The 16,647-nt window shown below is 37.6% G+C and overlaps 1 protein-coding gene across 1 annotated transcript in view; it reads right to left on the reverse strand.

The window, feature by feature from the left end:
• Positions 1-16,647, reverse strand: part of LOC120282649 (isoamylase 3, chloroplastic) — a 48,644-nt gene that overhangs the window by 8,473 nt on the left and 23,524 nt on the right. The window contains exons 17-19 of the mRNA XM_039289485.1: positions 15,038-15,127; positions 14,884-14,956; positions 13,767-13,846 (exon numbers count right to left, since the gene is read on the reverse strand). Of these exons, the coding sequence (XP_039145419.1) occupies positions 13,767-13,846; positions 14,884-14,956; positions 15,038-15,127 (243 nt within the window). The remainder of the gene's footprint in view (positions 1-13,766; positions 13,847-14,883; positions 14,957-15,037; positions 15,128-16,647) is intronic.

Consider the following 16,647-nt stretch of genomic DNA (forward strand, 5'->3'; position numbering starts at 1 on the left):
ATCTGAGTGGCGGACTGCCATGGCTGAGGAGCTTACTACCTTGTCTCGGACTCACACATAGGATCTAGTTCCTTTTCCTTCCCATGTTACTCCCATCATCTATCGCTGGATCTACCGAGTAAAGACTTGCTCTAATGGGTCTCTCGAGCACTATAAAATACGTCTTATTGCTCATGGTTTCTGTAGAAAAGTCAAAGATATGTAAATAATTAGTCACGATTGTATAGCTGTAATTAGGAATTAGTTTCCTTATTTTTAGCAATCAGATCCTATTTTCTAGGATCTAATTTTTAGCAATCAGATCCTATTTTCTAGGATCTGATTTTTTGTATGTAATCTTTTTCTCCTATATAAGACCTATTTGGTCTATCAATGAAATCAAGAAAACTACATGGTATCAGAGACAGGTTCTTTTGCCGTAACCTTTTTCCTCTCTTTTTAAATGGCCTCCTCTATCACCGACTCCGCAACACCACATTCGACCACTACTTTTGTTCCTTTAGTTTCCTCTAATATGGATTCTTCTCACTCGTTCATGCAAGTTACTGTTCATCACTTGAATGGACGAAATTATCTTGAGTGGTCTCAGTCTGTTAAGCTGGCCATTGATGGCCGTGGAAAACTTGGCTATTTGACAGGAGAAATTGCTAAACCTGATTCCAATGATCCCTCTTATCGGGCTTGGCGTTCAGAGAACTCCTTAGTTTTCGCGTGGCTTCTTAATTCAATGGAGATTTCCATTGCTAAGCCGCATCTTTTTATGAAATCTGCCAAGGAGGTCTGGGAGTCAGTTAAAGCCACCTATTCCGATCTTGAGAACTCTTCTCAGATCTTTGAATTGAAGACTCGTTTATGGCAATCCAAACAAGGGTCTCGAGATGTTACGACCTATTACAACGAGATGGTTTCATTATGGCAAGAGCTTGATCACTGTTATGATGACCAGTGGGAGAGCCCTTCCGATTGCGTGCGCCAGAAGAAGAAAGAGGAGAATGATCGTGTGTTTATGTTCTTGGCTGGTATTCATCGCAACCTTGATGAGGTCAAAGGGAGGATCCTTGGCCGTAAACCTCTTCCCTCGATCCGAGAAGTCTTCTCGGAAATTCGACTTGAAGAACTTCGCAAGAAGACAATGTATGTTGACATTGATTCCACTACAACCGGTCCTGATTCTTCTGCCTCTGCCCTAATTAGTCGAAGTACTGACAATGACAAAAAGAAGAGACTATATTGTGATTATTGCAAGCGGATGTGGCACACTCGTGAGACATGTTGGAAACTCCATGGCAAGCCGACTGCTGGGAAACCTCGCCATGAAAGGGCTCTTCACGCTATGAACGACGCTTCTCGTGACCATCCTTCTCCAATTGAACAACCCTCCTTCACTCGGGAACAAGTTGAGCAATTGCTGAAATTAATTCCTCTCAATCTCAAGATCCTTCCTGTTCCATTGCAAAATCAGCCGGTAATAATTCTTTAATCTCTTCCTTTCATTGTTCCACACAAAACTGCACTTGGATTATTGATTCAGGTGCCTCTGATCACATGACTGGTTGTTCGCGTCAGTTTTCCTCTTATAAACCGTATGCAGGAAATAAACGAGTTCGTATTGCTAATGGTTCTTTCTCTATTATTGCTGGTATTGGGGATATTAAAATTTCTCCCATCCTAACCCTTTTTAATGTCCTTCATGTTCCGAGTTTATCGTGTCACTTAATATCCATTAGCAAACTCACAACTGATCTTGGTTGTAAGGCTGTTTTTTCACCTTCTACCTGTGTCTTTCAGGAGTCGGCCTCGGGGAAGATGATTGGACAAGCTTGGGGGCTGAAGGATTGTATTTCTTGGCTGATGGATTCGTGTCACTACTTGTAAAAGATATCAATGGTTTATAACTTTTATTGATGATCATACACGTGTGTGTTGGACCTTTCTTCTTAAAGAAAAAAGTAAGGTACCCTCTATTTTCAAGAACTTTTATAACATGATTTTTACTCAATTTGGTGCTAAAATTCAAATTTTTCGAAGTGACAATGGTCGGGAGTATTTTGCACAATGTTTGGGAAAGTTTTTTTCGGAAAAGGGAATTGTGCAACAAAGTTCATGCAATGACACACCTGCTCAAAATGGTGTTTCTGAGAGAAAAAATCGACATCTCCTTGAAGTTGGTAGGGCTTTAATGTTTTCTGCAAATGTTCCTAAATACTTATGGGGAGATGCCATTTTGCATGCTACTTCTTTGATAAATAGAATGCCATCTAGGATTCTCAAATTAAAGAAGCCAATTGATATGCTACAATCTTTTTTTCCTCAATCACGCCTATTCCATTCCATGCCTTTAAAAATGTTTGGCTGCACTGTTTTTTTAAAAAATCCAAATAAAAAGAGTAGCAAACTTGATCCGAAGGCTATAAAATGTGTGTTTGTTGGTCTTGCCTCTCATCAAAAAGGTTTTAAATGTTATCACCCGAATTCAAAGAAATTATTTATTTCAATGGATGTCAATTTCTTTGAAAACATTCCTTTTTTCCATTCTCATCTTCAGGGGAAGAATAAAATAGAAGACTCGAATTCTAATCAAATATTGATTCACGAAAAATTAAACTGGTTGTCTAATCAAACTTTAATTCCTGAAAATTTAATCCCTCAAAGTAATGGACAACCTAACTTGAACTCTGATCTTGTGTTGCCACAAGCATCTCATCAATCTTTTCAAAATAAAAACAATGTTCAAATGGAAAATAGATTTGGGAAAGTTTATTCTCGGAGAATCCACCATTCAAGCGATCAACCGGACAAACTCACAAACTATCCGACATCTGAACCGGAACCGGCGCCACCTTCTAGTAAGTCATGTGATCCAACTCTAGATCTTCCAATTGCTCTTAGGAAAGAAAAACGCTCATGTGTCAAATACCCCTTATCTAATTATGTGTCTAATAAACATCTCTCATCCCAATATTCTGCCTTTACCACTAATGTATCTGTTGTTCAAGTTCCTAATAATATACAGGAAGCTCTTAAAAGTCCTGAGTGGAGAATGGCTGTTTTAGAGGAGATGGATGCTCTTGAGAAAAATCAGACATGGAAAGTTGAGGAGCCTCCAAAGGGAATTCCTACAGTTGGGTGTAAATGGGTGTTTACTCCAAAGTTCAACAGTGATGGATCTCTGGAACGATACAAAGCTCGTCTAGTGGCCAAGGGGTTTACCCAAACCTACGGTATAGATTATACAGAAACATTTGCTCCTGTTGCTAAATTAAACACAGTTCGAATTCTACTCTCTGTGGCAGCAAATCTAGATTGGCCTCTACGCCAGTTTGATATAAAAAATGCCTTTCTAAATGGCAAGTTGGAAGAGGAAGTCTACATGCTACCTCCACCTGGATTTGAACACAAGTTTGGTTCCAAGGTCTGCCGCCTAGAGAAAGCTTTGTATGGGCTGAAGCAATCTCCTAGGGCGTGGTTTGAGAAATTTACTGTAGTTGTAAAGAATCAAGGCTACAATCAAGCACAATCGGATCATACCTTGTTTACTCGCTTCTCCAAGTATGGTAAGATCACGACTTTTGATAGTTTACGTGGATGATATTCTTATCACGGTGATGATTATGAGGAGATTGAGAAGATGAAGGTTCGACTTTCTAAAGAATTTGAAGTCAAAGATCTTGGAGAGATGAAATACTTCTTGGCTATGGAAATAGCTAGATCTAAGCGTGGGATTGTTGTGTCGCGGAGGAAATACATTCTAGATTTGTTACAAGATCTTTGGAATGAGTGCGTGCAAGCCTTCCGAGACACTGATTTGATCCAAATAAAAAGCTTGGAGATATTAAAGAAGGTAAAGAAGTAGATGTTCAACAATATCAGTGACTCGTTGGGAGATTGATTTATTTATCTCATACTAGACCGACATAGCATTTCGTTTGTGAGTATAGTAAGTCAGTTCATGCACTGTCCATATGAAGCACATCTTGACGTTGTCTACAGAATCCTCAGATACTTGAAAGGTTGTCCTGGCAAAGGATTAATCTTCAAAAAAGAGGGAAAACGAACAATTGAAGCTTTCACGGATCGCGGATTGGGCGGGGATCGATCACCGATAGAAATCTACTTCTGGTTATTGTACCTTTGTGTGGGGGAATCTCGTGACATGGAGAAGCAAGAAACAAACTGTCGTAGCTCGTAGCAGTGCTGAAGCCGAGTACCGAGCTATGGCAAACGGCATATGCGAACTTCTATGGATTAAGAGGATTTTTGAAGATCTTAGACTTGAATTGGAACTACCTATGAAGTTATACTATGACAACAAAGCAGCAATAAGCATTGCGCAGAATCCAGTTCAGCATGATTGAACAAAACACATTGAAATAGATCGGCATTTCGTGAAAGAAAACTTGGAAGCAGGAGTTATTTGTATTCCCTTTGTTGCATCTGAAGACCAAACTGCAGACATTCTAACCAAGGGGTTGTTCAAGTCCTCATTTGACTTGCTTGTAAGCAAGTTGGGCATGTATGATATATATGCACCAACTTGAGGGGAAGTGTAGAAAAGTCAAAGATATGTAAATAATTAGTCACGATTGTATAGCTGTAATTAGGAATTAGTTTCCTTATTTTTAGCAATCAGATCCTATTTTCTAGGATCTAATTATTAGTAATCAGATCCTATTTTGTAGGATCTGATTTTTTGTATGTAATCTTTTTCTCCTATATAAGACCTATTTGGTCTATCAATGAAATCAAGAAGGGCATAATCCTTTTCTCAAAAACTACAGTTTCCAACAGGAGTATGGTCATGACTATAAGGAGACCTTTGCCCCAGTGGCCCACATGCATACTATGCACACATTGATTACAATTACGGCTGCTCGTGAGTGGACCCTTCATCAGTTTATGTGAACTTGAAGGAGGAGGTCTACATGACTCCAAATAGTCTTCGGGTGCCTCCAGGGATTGTTTGTCATCTCCGTAGTGCTCTTTATGGTCTCAAACAGGCTCCACTGGCCTGGTTTAAGAGATTCAACACAGTTGTTGAGACGGCTGGTTTCACTCCGAGCATACATGATTCGATAGTATTTGTTCATTCCTCCTCTCGAGGCTACACTATTTCTTTTGTATATGGATGCCAAGATTCTTACTGGGGATGACTCTGTTAACATTACCTTTGTAAAGCAGAAACTGTGTGAGACCTTGATGTCTAATCTGGGTCCACTTCATTACTTCCTCGGTATTGAGATCACTTCCAATCATGACGGCTATTATAATCATTACATAGATACTAAAGATCATGAAGAACTTTTGTATTGAATTCAATCTCAAAAACCATTTCTACAAGACAGGATAATTCAAGCAAAAGAAGATCTTCAAAAACCAAAACAGAAAAATCAGACTAAGTTAACAAAAAGAACTATGCTCTTATAACTTTACAGAAACTTCAGTAACTAAAATGAAACCAATGTGTTGAGTCATCTGCAACGTGGTGCAACCTGGTTAACCAAACTGACTAACTCTATTGCCTTGAACTACCACGCACCCCTTTGATGATCGAATCTTGAACGTTCACTGGAAAACCAATCTTGAGGCTGCCTCGAACTTAAACCAATCATCTTGGTAAAGTTAATCTCTGCCGTTCATTCTTCCCCTCTCAAACCTCAACGGAAATAACCAGCATTCAAACACTTGAAATGGCACTCTTACCCACCAGGACACTTATTGCATCAATCTCCCTGCTTCCTTACTCTATCCTCTCTACCATCCAACTATCTTCAATCACTACCAACAAAATCCCCCTTTTGATTGAAGTTGACAGACTCCCATCTCACCTCTGAATTACTTGTGCTTCTGAACACTTAAACTGTTAGTGAAAATATCAGTAACCTACATATCAATAGTACAAAAATTTAATTAAACCAACTTTTTTGCCACTAGCTCTCTAATGTGATGAAATTTGACATCCATATGCTTGATTCTGCCATGAAGAGCAGGGTTCTTGGCAATGACAATACAGGATTTATTATCACACCAAATCTGGACTGCTGTTTCACAATCAATGCCACAATCAACTAAAATTCTCTCCATCCACATGCTTTGACAACAAGCAAAACTCAGAGAAATGTACTCAACCTCAGTAGAAGATAAGGCCACTATATCCTGTTTCTTAGATGCCCAACAGATAGCACTTGAGCCTAGATTGAACACAAAACCTGAAGTACTCCTTCTATCCTCAGCACTTGCTTAGCAGCTCCTGAATGAATTTTGGTGGGATGATGCATGTATCTAGACAACTAATTTACTGCATACATAAGATCAGGTCTGATGTGAGTCAAATACAACAATTTACCCACTAGTTTCCTATAAAAGGTTGCATCAGCCTCCTCTACTTCTTGAGTTAGCTGCAATTTAGTACTTTGACTCATTAAAACATTCACTGCATTGCAACTTTGCATGTTAAATTGCTTTAACAGATCCTTTGCATACCTTTCCTGAGATACATGCACTCCATATTTGCTTTGATGTATTTCCAGGCACAAAAAATATTTAATAAATCCCAGATCTGTCATTGCATATTCCTTCTTCATAGCTTCTTCAAATTCATTCACAAGCATCATTGATGATCCTAAACAAATTAGATCATCAACATACACACACTAGCAACACATCAGCCTAATTGCTTGTCTTTTTGTATGAAGTATATTCTGTCTCACTTCTCCAAAACCCCTGTGAGTTAAACCAAGCATCCAATCTAGCATACTATGTCCTTGGAGCTTGTTTTAATCCATACAATTGTACACATGATCTTCTTTCCCTTGTAATTCAAATCCTCTTGGCTGAGAAACATACACTTCATCTTCAAGGATTTTATTCAAAAATGCAGATTTTACATCTAACACCATCCTTGGGCCAATTCTTTTGAGCTCCAAGAGCTAACACCATCCTTATTGCATCCATTCTTGCCACAAGAGTAAAGACCTCTTCATAATCAATCCCATATTCTTGAGAATAGCCTTTTGCAACAAGTCTAGTCTTATACCTCTCAACTTCACCATTTGGCTTCAATTTGGTTTTATACACCCAATTGAATCCTATTTCTTTTTTTCATGCTGGCAATTCACATGATCTCCAAGTATTGTTCTTCTGAATTGCTTCAATTTCATCTACCATTGCTTGCCTCCAATGCCTTCATAACAGCATGGATCAGTCACATTTAGAGCAAAGGAGCAACTCTCATATAAATCCTTTAGAGTCCTGACCTTTAGTATTGGTGACTCATCAATGCTAGAACCAATTCCTGAATTCTCCTAAGCCATAAGGGAGGTACTTCCATTACTACTGCCAGCTCCTGAGCCTAATCCACTCACTTATTCAATTCCCTGATTTTCAACACTTGAATCTGCTTTTCTTTCTTGCAGTACAACTGTTTTAGATGCATGATCATCCACCAATGTCCACTGCCAATTCTTTGATTCTACAAAAATCACATCCCTACTGATTAGAACTTTTCCAGAATCAAGTAAATACACCCTTTATGCATTTGCATCTGCACAATAGCCAATGAAAATTCTCTTCACAGTTCTATCATCTAATTTTTGCAATTTCTGTACAGGTATATGCACCAAGGCGACACAACCAAACACCCTTAAATCAGTAACTTTAGGCTTCACTCCAAACCAAACTTCATGAGGTGTCTTCTTCCAAACTGCATAAGTTAGAGACATATTGGACACATAAGCAGCTGTTACAATTGCATATGCCCAAAAATTCTTTGGCAGCTCACAAGACATAAGCATATTCCTGGCCTTCTTTACTAGTGTCCTAATTTTCCTCTCTGCAACTCCATTCTGCTGAGTATAAGAAACAGTTAGTTCATGCTTCATCCTTTTTCTTACACAAAAATCCTGAAAATCTTTAGACAGAAACTCTCCACCCCTATTAGTCCTGATAATTTTCAATTGATTTCCTGATTGCCTCTCCACCAGTGATACAAATTTTGAAAACAACTGAAAACTTGATGCCTAAACCTCAGTATATATATCCAGCACATCCTCAAGCAGTCATCTATAAATAACAAAAAATACCTACCACCTCCAAGTAAATCAGTCTGCATAGGGCCACACACATCAGCATGCACCAATTGGAGCTTCTGTCTTGATCTCCAAGACCTCCCAGAATTAAATAGAAACCTTGTAAGCTTGCCAAATACACACTCTTCACAATAATTTATTTTCTCAACCTCCGGTAAGCCTACTACCATATTCTGTTGTGCTAGTACTTCCAAGCCTTGAAAATTCAGATGTGCATACCTCTTATGTCACAGAACTGCCAAATCCTCCTTCCTAGCTAAATTCCTCTACACTTCACTTGAGAACTCAATTGGATACAGATTATTACAATTTTTCTGAACTTTCAATAAAATCCTTCCGGTGTCTGAGGCTTGAATTACACAACCATCCTTTCCAAAAATCACATCATATCCCCCTTCAATAAGCTGGCTAACACTGAGTAAATTATGTGCTAAAGAAGGCACACATTGAACTCCATCAATCAACTTAATTCCTCCTCCGCAAACATGAATTGCAACAGAACCATTGCCAAGCACATCAACCTCTTTATCATCTCCCAACCTGACTTTTTACCTCATTGTTTCATCCAAGCTATGAAACAATTCTCTTCTACCAGTTATGCAACAAGAAGTCCCACTGTCCAACAACCAAACAGAAGAGCCATGAATTTCCTCTCCATTGTGTACCATAAAAAAGCTTCCATAATAACTAACACTTAAGAGTAGAAGTTGAACTAGAACCCTCATCTGAATTCCTGCTTTGAGAGGCCCAAATTTTTTACATTTAAAACACTATACATTTTGCAAACGTCCTCTATCATATTGCTACCCAGATTGCCTTTAACCTCTACTAAATCTCCCAAAAGGTCTTGGACCACCTCTGATTATTTCATTCATACACTGCTGCCTTTGCTCTTGTCTTTGCTCATCACCTTCAGGATTATCTCCTAACCTTCCTCTACCACTGAAATTCCTTCCCCTTCCTCTCATTATTCCACCTCTTGAATCTCCTTGCATTAAACCTGGCCTCAAGAGCTTGTAAAAACCCACTTAACTAATCGAGAGACACTTTGGACATGTCCCTAGCCTCTTCAATTAATGTCACAGCATGCACAGATCTAGATGACAAACTCCTCATCACCTTCAAAACCACATCAGCATCCTTTATTTCACTTCCCATACCTTTGATCTGATTTACCACAACTAAGACCCTTGTAATATATTGTTGTATAGTATCTTCTTCTCTCATCTGAAGTAAATCAAACCTTTTTCTTAGTGTCTGTTGCCTCACTGAAACCATACGAGATGTGCCTTGGTTCTCATTCTTCAAATGATCCCAGGCTTGTTTTGCTGAATCAAATCTGACAATTCTGTGAAAGATTGTCTCATCCACAGCCTGCTGTAACAAAAACAAAGCCTTTGCATCATCTTCAATCTCCTTGTCAGTTGGTGCATCTTTACTAATACCTTCTTCAACTATTTTCCACACTAAGACCTAAAGAAAGTTCTCATTTTGTAACTTCAGTGTTCATAACCATCTCCTTTGAAAACAGGTAACAGGGAATGTGAAATATCTGGTGTCGGTGCAGAATATGAACTTGAAGCCATTTCTTTGGTAAATTTCAACTCCTCCTTACTCATACACAATCATACACAAATCCCAGACCACTTTTCTCAAAAACACCTCAGCCTCAAAAGAAACCCCACAAGAACAAGGCTTTAAATCAAACAAAACTCAGTCATAAACACCTCCTTGTTGATCACAAACCACTCCAACACCTTACACAAGAGCAAAAAACAACAAATCACCAACTATAGCCCTAAAAACTCACCGTGTAGCTCTGATACCACTGATAATAACTACATAGATACTAGAGATCATGAGGAAGAACTTTTGTATTGAACTCAATCTCTGAAAACATTTCTACAAAATAGGATAATTCAGGCAAAACAAGATCTTCAAAAACCAAAACAGAAAAATCAGACTAAGTTAACAAAGAGAACTATGCTCTTATAACTTTACAAAAACTTCAGTGAATAAAATGAAACCGGTGTGCTAAGTCATCTACAATGTGGTGCAACCTGGTTAACCAAACCGACTAACTCTCTTGCCTCGAAATAACACGCACCCCTTTAATGATTGAATCTTGGTCGTTCACTGGAAAACCAATCTTGAGGCTGCCTCGAACTTAACCCAATCATCTTGATGAAGTTAATCTCTGTCGTTCGTTCTTCCCCTCTCAAACTTCAACGGAAATAACCAACATTGAAACACTTGAAATATCACTCTTACCCTTTGATCAAAATCTATTTCCACCAGGACACTTACTGCATCAATCTCCCTGCTTCTTCACTTCATCCTCTGCCATTCAACTATCTTCAATCACTACCAACAGGCTATCGCCTCTCCCAACAGCGCTCACTCTTGATCTACTTGATCGTTTTGGTTTGACAAATACGCGTACTGCTACTACACCGATTGAGCTACATTTGCAGCTTCATGCTTCTAATGGGATTCCTTTATCTAATCCCTCGCGCTATCAACACCTTGTAGGTAGTCTGGCTTACTTGGCTGTCACACGTCCTGGCATTTCTCATGCCGTCCACATTCTTAGTCAGTTCGTTGCGACTTCCACTTCTATTCATTATGGCCATCTTCTCTGAGTTCTGCACTATTTTTGTGGCACTGCATCTCGTGGTCTATTCTACCCTTGCCAATCCACTCTTCAGTTGCAGGCCTATTCAAATGCTACCTGGGCCAATTCTCCTGATGATCAAATCTCTGTAATTGGTTATTATATCTTTTTTTGATCTTCTCTTGTTGTTTGGAAGACCAAGAAACAAACCACCGTTGCCAAGTTAGTGCAGAGGCTGAGGTTTGTGCCTTGGCTTCCATCGTCCAGGAGGTACTCTGGCTTCGTTCACTTCTACAGGATTTTGGTGTACCACTTCCGTCTTCCACTCCTCTTCATTGTTATAGTACTGGAGCTCTTCAAATTGTTGCAGATCCTGTCAAGCATGAGCTGACCAAACACATTGGTGTGGATGCTCACTTCACCCGATGTTATGTGCATGTCCAGACAGTGTCACTTCACTGCACTCCTAAAGAGGTTCAGCATTTGTTTATGTTATCCAAACTCAAAACCTATAATCCGACTTGAGTTTTGGGGGGAAGGGGAGGGTGGTGGTGGTGGTGTTATATGAATATACATATTAGTATTCCTATGTAAGCTATATATGGATACATATATATATATTATATTTGTCCTTTATATATACATGTATACATGGTTAATCAAAACATACTATTATTCTTTTTTTGGAGAACTCTATCAAATACATATTGTGTGTGTGTGCGCGCCTTACTTTGCTTAAACGAGTGGCTTTTTTTGTGCATAGTGCCTTAAGCAATATAAGGGTCTTGCCGCCTAAGATGTGTCTTGTGCCCTTGACAAAATTAGGTACAACAGAGTATGCCTCCGAAGCTGGTAGCTCCTTCTACCACAAAAGTTAAGTATGTGGCAGTTACTGAAGCTACCAAGGAGCTAGTGTGGCTACAATTATTTTTAGAAAAACTTGGTCATACATAATGAAAGAGCAATTTATATAGCCACAGTCAAAATAATTTTAAAAAAAGTGAAAGACCTACATTTAATTATTTTACCTGTCGTATTAAGTTATTAATATACATTCCTAAGTGAGAGATAAATTAAAACTCATATAGTTCTCTTTATTTAAATCAAAGTTGTTATCTACTTATATATTCGTTACAATCGAGATGGACTCCTACCCTTAAATTTAGTTTCGAACTTTAAGGTTTGTTATCATTGTACTCATCATGTTTGTTGGAAATATAGTACCACATCGGTTGTGTGATAGAATTGTAATGGGTTTATAAATAGGTATAGGGGTTGAGCCACTAAGTCTTGAGACTTTTTGGTGCAAGACCCCTAAGCCCATATAGAGCCCATATAGGGCCCATTAATACCAAAATATAAAATCTAACATGGTATCAGAGAAATATAGTGGAGCCCAATATATATATTAAAAAAAAAAAGAGGACTCCGAGGCAAGTGGTCTACAAGTCCATGTGAGTAAGACCTCTGAGACACAAGTAGCGTACAAGTCCATGTGTGTAGAACCTCTGAGACACAAAGTAGTGTACAAGTCCTGATAAACATACCTCTGGTGTACAAGTCTGAGCAAGTTCAACCGAGTTGAACTTGAAGGAGGGTAGTACATAAGTATATACCATAAAAGAATACGTATAGAACATGTGTAAAGTGAACTTCCCCCCTCCCCACACATAAGATGTACATTGCACTCAATGTACGCATGCAAGCACAATCAAAAACATATGTGAAAGTGGGCAATTGAAACAATACTTCCCTGAACTCCTAATGGTACGTTTGATGGAGCTATATTCATTGAGTGTTAAGTTCCAATGGGTTGTGGAGCACACACGGCTCATTAGGGCATAACTAGTATCCGACTTATGAGAGTAGCTTCATACTTGATGGGTGGTAGCTCTTTCCACCCCAATGAACAAACAAACATAACTATTCTTTTTTCTTTTTTTTTTTTCATTCATTCAACTTTTATTTTCGAAGAAACTAAAAACAAAGAGCAACTAAACTAGTCCCTTAAACATCAAACTTGAGTTTCTATAAGGTTTAATGAGCGAGTAGTGCAACAAGCCACATCGGTTGTGTGATAAAAGTGTAATGGGTTTATATATAGGTATAGATATAGAGCCCATATAGGGCCCACTAGTACCAAAATATTAAATCTAACAATGTTGTCATCAAATAAGAAATTATTAGCTTCAAGCCTTTCCAACATTAAACACCATAATATTTTTTATTATTAATCAAAATAATATAGTGTGAGTTTTATTACTTAGCTACTATTAAAAACATTGAAATTGATGTCTATATTGATGTTCTCAAACAATTGGAAGGAAGTGTGAAAATAAAATCGACAGTCTACAACTATGTGTGTGTACATAAATATATATGTACGTATACTTTTGCCTAACACTGTACCAAGTTGAATTATAGCTCAAGTTAGTGTTTTTGCACCTCCAACATGAGGTCATGGGTTCAAATCCCATGGAGCAACAGCCATTTTCAAATAAAAAGTTTTGAAATTTTAAAAACTAAGTCAACCAGCTGAGTTGACAGGGTCAGCCCGGGGGTTGACTGACCCGATGGACCCGACAAGTTGCAGGGTCACAGGTTTAGAATGCTTTGGCCTGTAACCGGGCCCGCTACAATGCAGGCCAGTTACGGGTTACCAGCCCGGCCCGCCAGTTCAGCTGAACCGACGGGTTTGGGCGGGCCAAGACAAAAGTCAGCCCGTGGCCCCCTCTAACCCTCAACTTATTCCTAATTGATGATTTCCAATTTTTCCCTTTAGGTTTCCTGAAATAAATAAATCTAATTAGAGACTAAAAAACAACTACTGCCTCTTACATGCCAGTAAGATGATTTGCCCCTCAAAAATCATAATTTGTATATGCCTATATATGACACAGAACTGGAGTTAATTCTTAAAAAACAATTCTATAACAAAAACATCAATTTAGGTTAAGATAGCTCATATTTATGACTAGATCACTTCCGAGGACCCAATTTCACTAAAAAATATAAATAGAACAAAAAATAAGGCATAATCACTTGTAACAATATAGGAATTGAGCTACCTGCGAAATCATTAGTGCCATGTGAAAGTTCTTCATTTGTCGTGCGCGTAATGAGTTGATATTAACATCATCTATCTCTCCTGCATATAAGAAAAGATAGGAAACTTGAGATTTCATAGCATATGAAGATAGATTAGGTACGTGAAAACCAGAAAGAAAATACCATCTATTGATAACTCTTCATAACCAAAAGCATAGTTAAGGGTTGGGCCTTTACAAGAGCAGGGTTAGGACTAATAATGTTTCAAGCACTTCCACAACATTTAAACTACATAGCATGCACATAAGCTACAAGCTTTTCTACACATTTTCGAATAGGCAAAAATCAAAATTATAAAACTTAAGAAAAAAATACACACAAGGTTCAGAGGTTTTCAGTGGTAGAGTAGCATTATATGTTAATCAATCTAGGATATTTATGTCATGTTACCTATTTGGATTTTACTCTATTTTACATCACTTGAATGATAATGTCTTGCGGACTAATCCTTCTCTTATATTAGAGAGCCTCCATCTCTATTCTAATCAAGAAAGACAATTCTTCCAAGTTTCATTTTTTTGAATCATGATTTGCTTAAATTGTCTAATATCTGGAACAAAAATTGAATTATTACAGATGAATTTGTCAAAACAATAAAATCATCTAGCATTTCTATCTCTACTCATCTACGGGTGAAACATGCAAAAGCATATTGACATTCAGACGCTATCCTAGTTGAAATCAAGAAAATTTCACTTGCAAGACTTCAATAGTCAAACAAAAATAAAACTAAAATCTTATTGGCATCTAAAATCATCTAGATGGGAATGTGTTACACCTAATGGTAACAGGGGAAAAAAATATTGGACAAAATCAATGATACTGAATACCATATCAAATGGCTATAGAGAGGTTACACATATACATACATTATTCAAGTATTATTATAAAAATTTTCACGATCCAATTACTTGCCCCTCCACCATAATCAGATTAATTTTCAGAAAAGTTGAATCTGCACTTTAAAGAAGAACTTGGTCTCAATCTGAAGGAAGAAATGGAATCCTATGCAATTTGCTCTGTCATGAGAGAGTTTGGCGGTGAAAAAACTAGATAAGACCCAAATAGAAGAATTACCTTCAAAACCACAATTCCAGCTAAAATTGTCATTGCATCCATCCCTGCCTTTCTCTCCATTTGCCTCATTATGCTGAATGACAAACCACAAAGAGATTATCTCATTTAGTTATCAAGTACTTAGATGAGCATGAACTTCATATGGTTTAGGTACCTTGTTATTGTAGGAAACAAGGTCAAACAAGGAAAAACCATCATGTGCAATGACAAAGTTGACACTATGATAAGGCTTCCTCTTATTCACCTGTTGAATAATTTCTAATGTCAAGAAATAACCATGGACATGCAGCAAAGATATTTAATTACAGCCACAATGCAATTATCATATGCTAGTAAAAGAAATAACCTCAATGGCATATCACTTGGTACAAAATGAAGATACCAAATATATTGTTTTATCGTAGTAGGACAACAAAAATATGAGGAGCTGGAAATCACAGGCCTCTATCAAATTTGAGCTCTTTGCCTTTACTAATGCAGTGTAGAAGAAGTCCTACCGGCCCCCTAGCCAACTCCAATGGGATCTCAACCAATCATAGCCTCTGCATGCATCTAGGTTATGTCTCTTTCAAGGACCCTTAAGCTAGAAGTTGTCATTCTTAACTCACTTATGTTCTTCAAAGTATAGTTTATGATCTCAAATGTGAGATGGCTCTCACCTTACTGTACAAAGCTAAAAGTTGTTTTCATAACACAACAATACTAACATACTAATCATCTCTACAATTGTTACTGACCATGAAACAATTCCAGCTTCACCCCAAGTAGGCAGGCAACACAAAGAAACACTAGTCAACTCACTGAAGCAACAATATTTGTGACAATCACACCAGGATTACATATTATTACATGGAAATTATATAACAAGGATCAAGAAAAAAAGCCCTAGTGTTCTCGTTGCAGTTGACATGCATCATAATCCAACATCTTCAAGGTAAGGAAGTTCTTTGAGTCACAAGAGGGAACGAATCCTTTAACATTATTGATTTGCTCTACATTATCTTGTCAAACTCTAATAGATATCTATTATTCACCTATTCATGAAGGAAAATTACATTGGTTGGTCCAAGCGGTACAAGCTTAGATAGCTTAAGCAAGTGGTTTCGAGTTTGAATTTTTATATATGCAAAAAGCACCCAATGGGAGAGATACCAGCTTATAAGGAACTTAGTACCTCACCCTAAAATGGTTTAAAACTGACGGTGCCTAAAGGACTTGTGGGTCAAAGTTCAAAAAAAGAAAAAGAAAAATTACATTGAAACAATTTTGCTTAGCCAACATTTTTGACATGTGTTCAATCTCTATATTGAGTTCCAATTTGAGGTGCTAACCTTGTATGGGTTTGAGACACTAATTAGATCCACATTATAGCTTGCTCCCCACAAAGAATCCAAGATACAACTTCCAACACCAAGTAAGACAATGGAAATACATGTCAATACTTTCGTAAGAATTCACAAAGTTTTTGCCATATTGGGTTTTAGTTCGAGTCAATTAACTTCAAAGAAAAACCTATGATGATGAAATCATTCAATACCAGGAGTAAAGTTTATGCCATCATTATTCCATCGCAACATATAAACAAGAAAAGCCAAATAACAATAAGAATATAAACCATGAAGAATATTCACAATGATCATACATAACAAAGAAATTGATCATTACTTTCATGATCTAAAAAATTCCTCTAAGCTATAAAATGTTGAAATGTATTTATTGTTTTTAATTTTGTTCATTCTCATTGATAAATTTTTTAGGCTTATA

Source organism: Dioscorea cayenensis, chromosome 18 (genome assembly GCF_009730915.1).
Source record: "Dioscorea cayenensis subsp. rotundata cultivar TDr96_F1 chromosome 18, TDr96_F1_v2_PseudoChromosome.rev07_lg8_w22 25.fasta, whole genome shotgun sequence".
Classification (NCBI taxonomy): domain Eukaryota; kingdom Viridiplantae; phylum Streptophyta; class Magnoliopsida; order Dioscoreales; family Dioscoreaceae; genus Dioscorea; species Dioscorea cayenensis.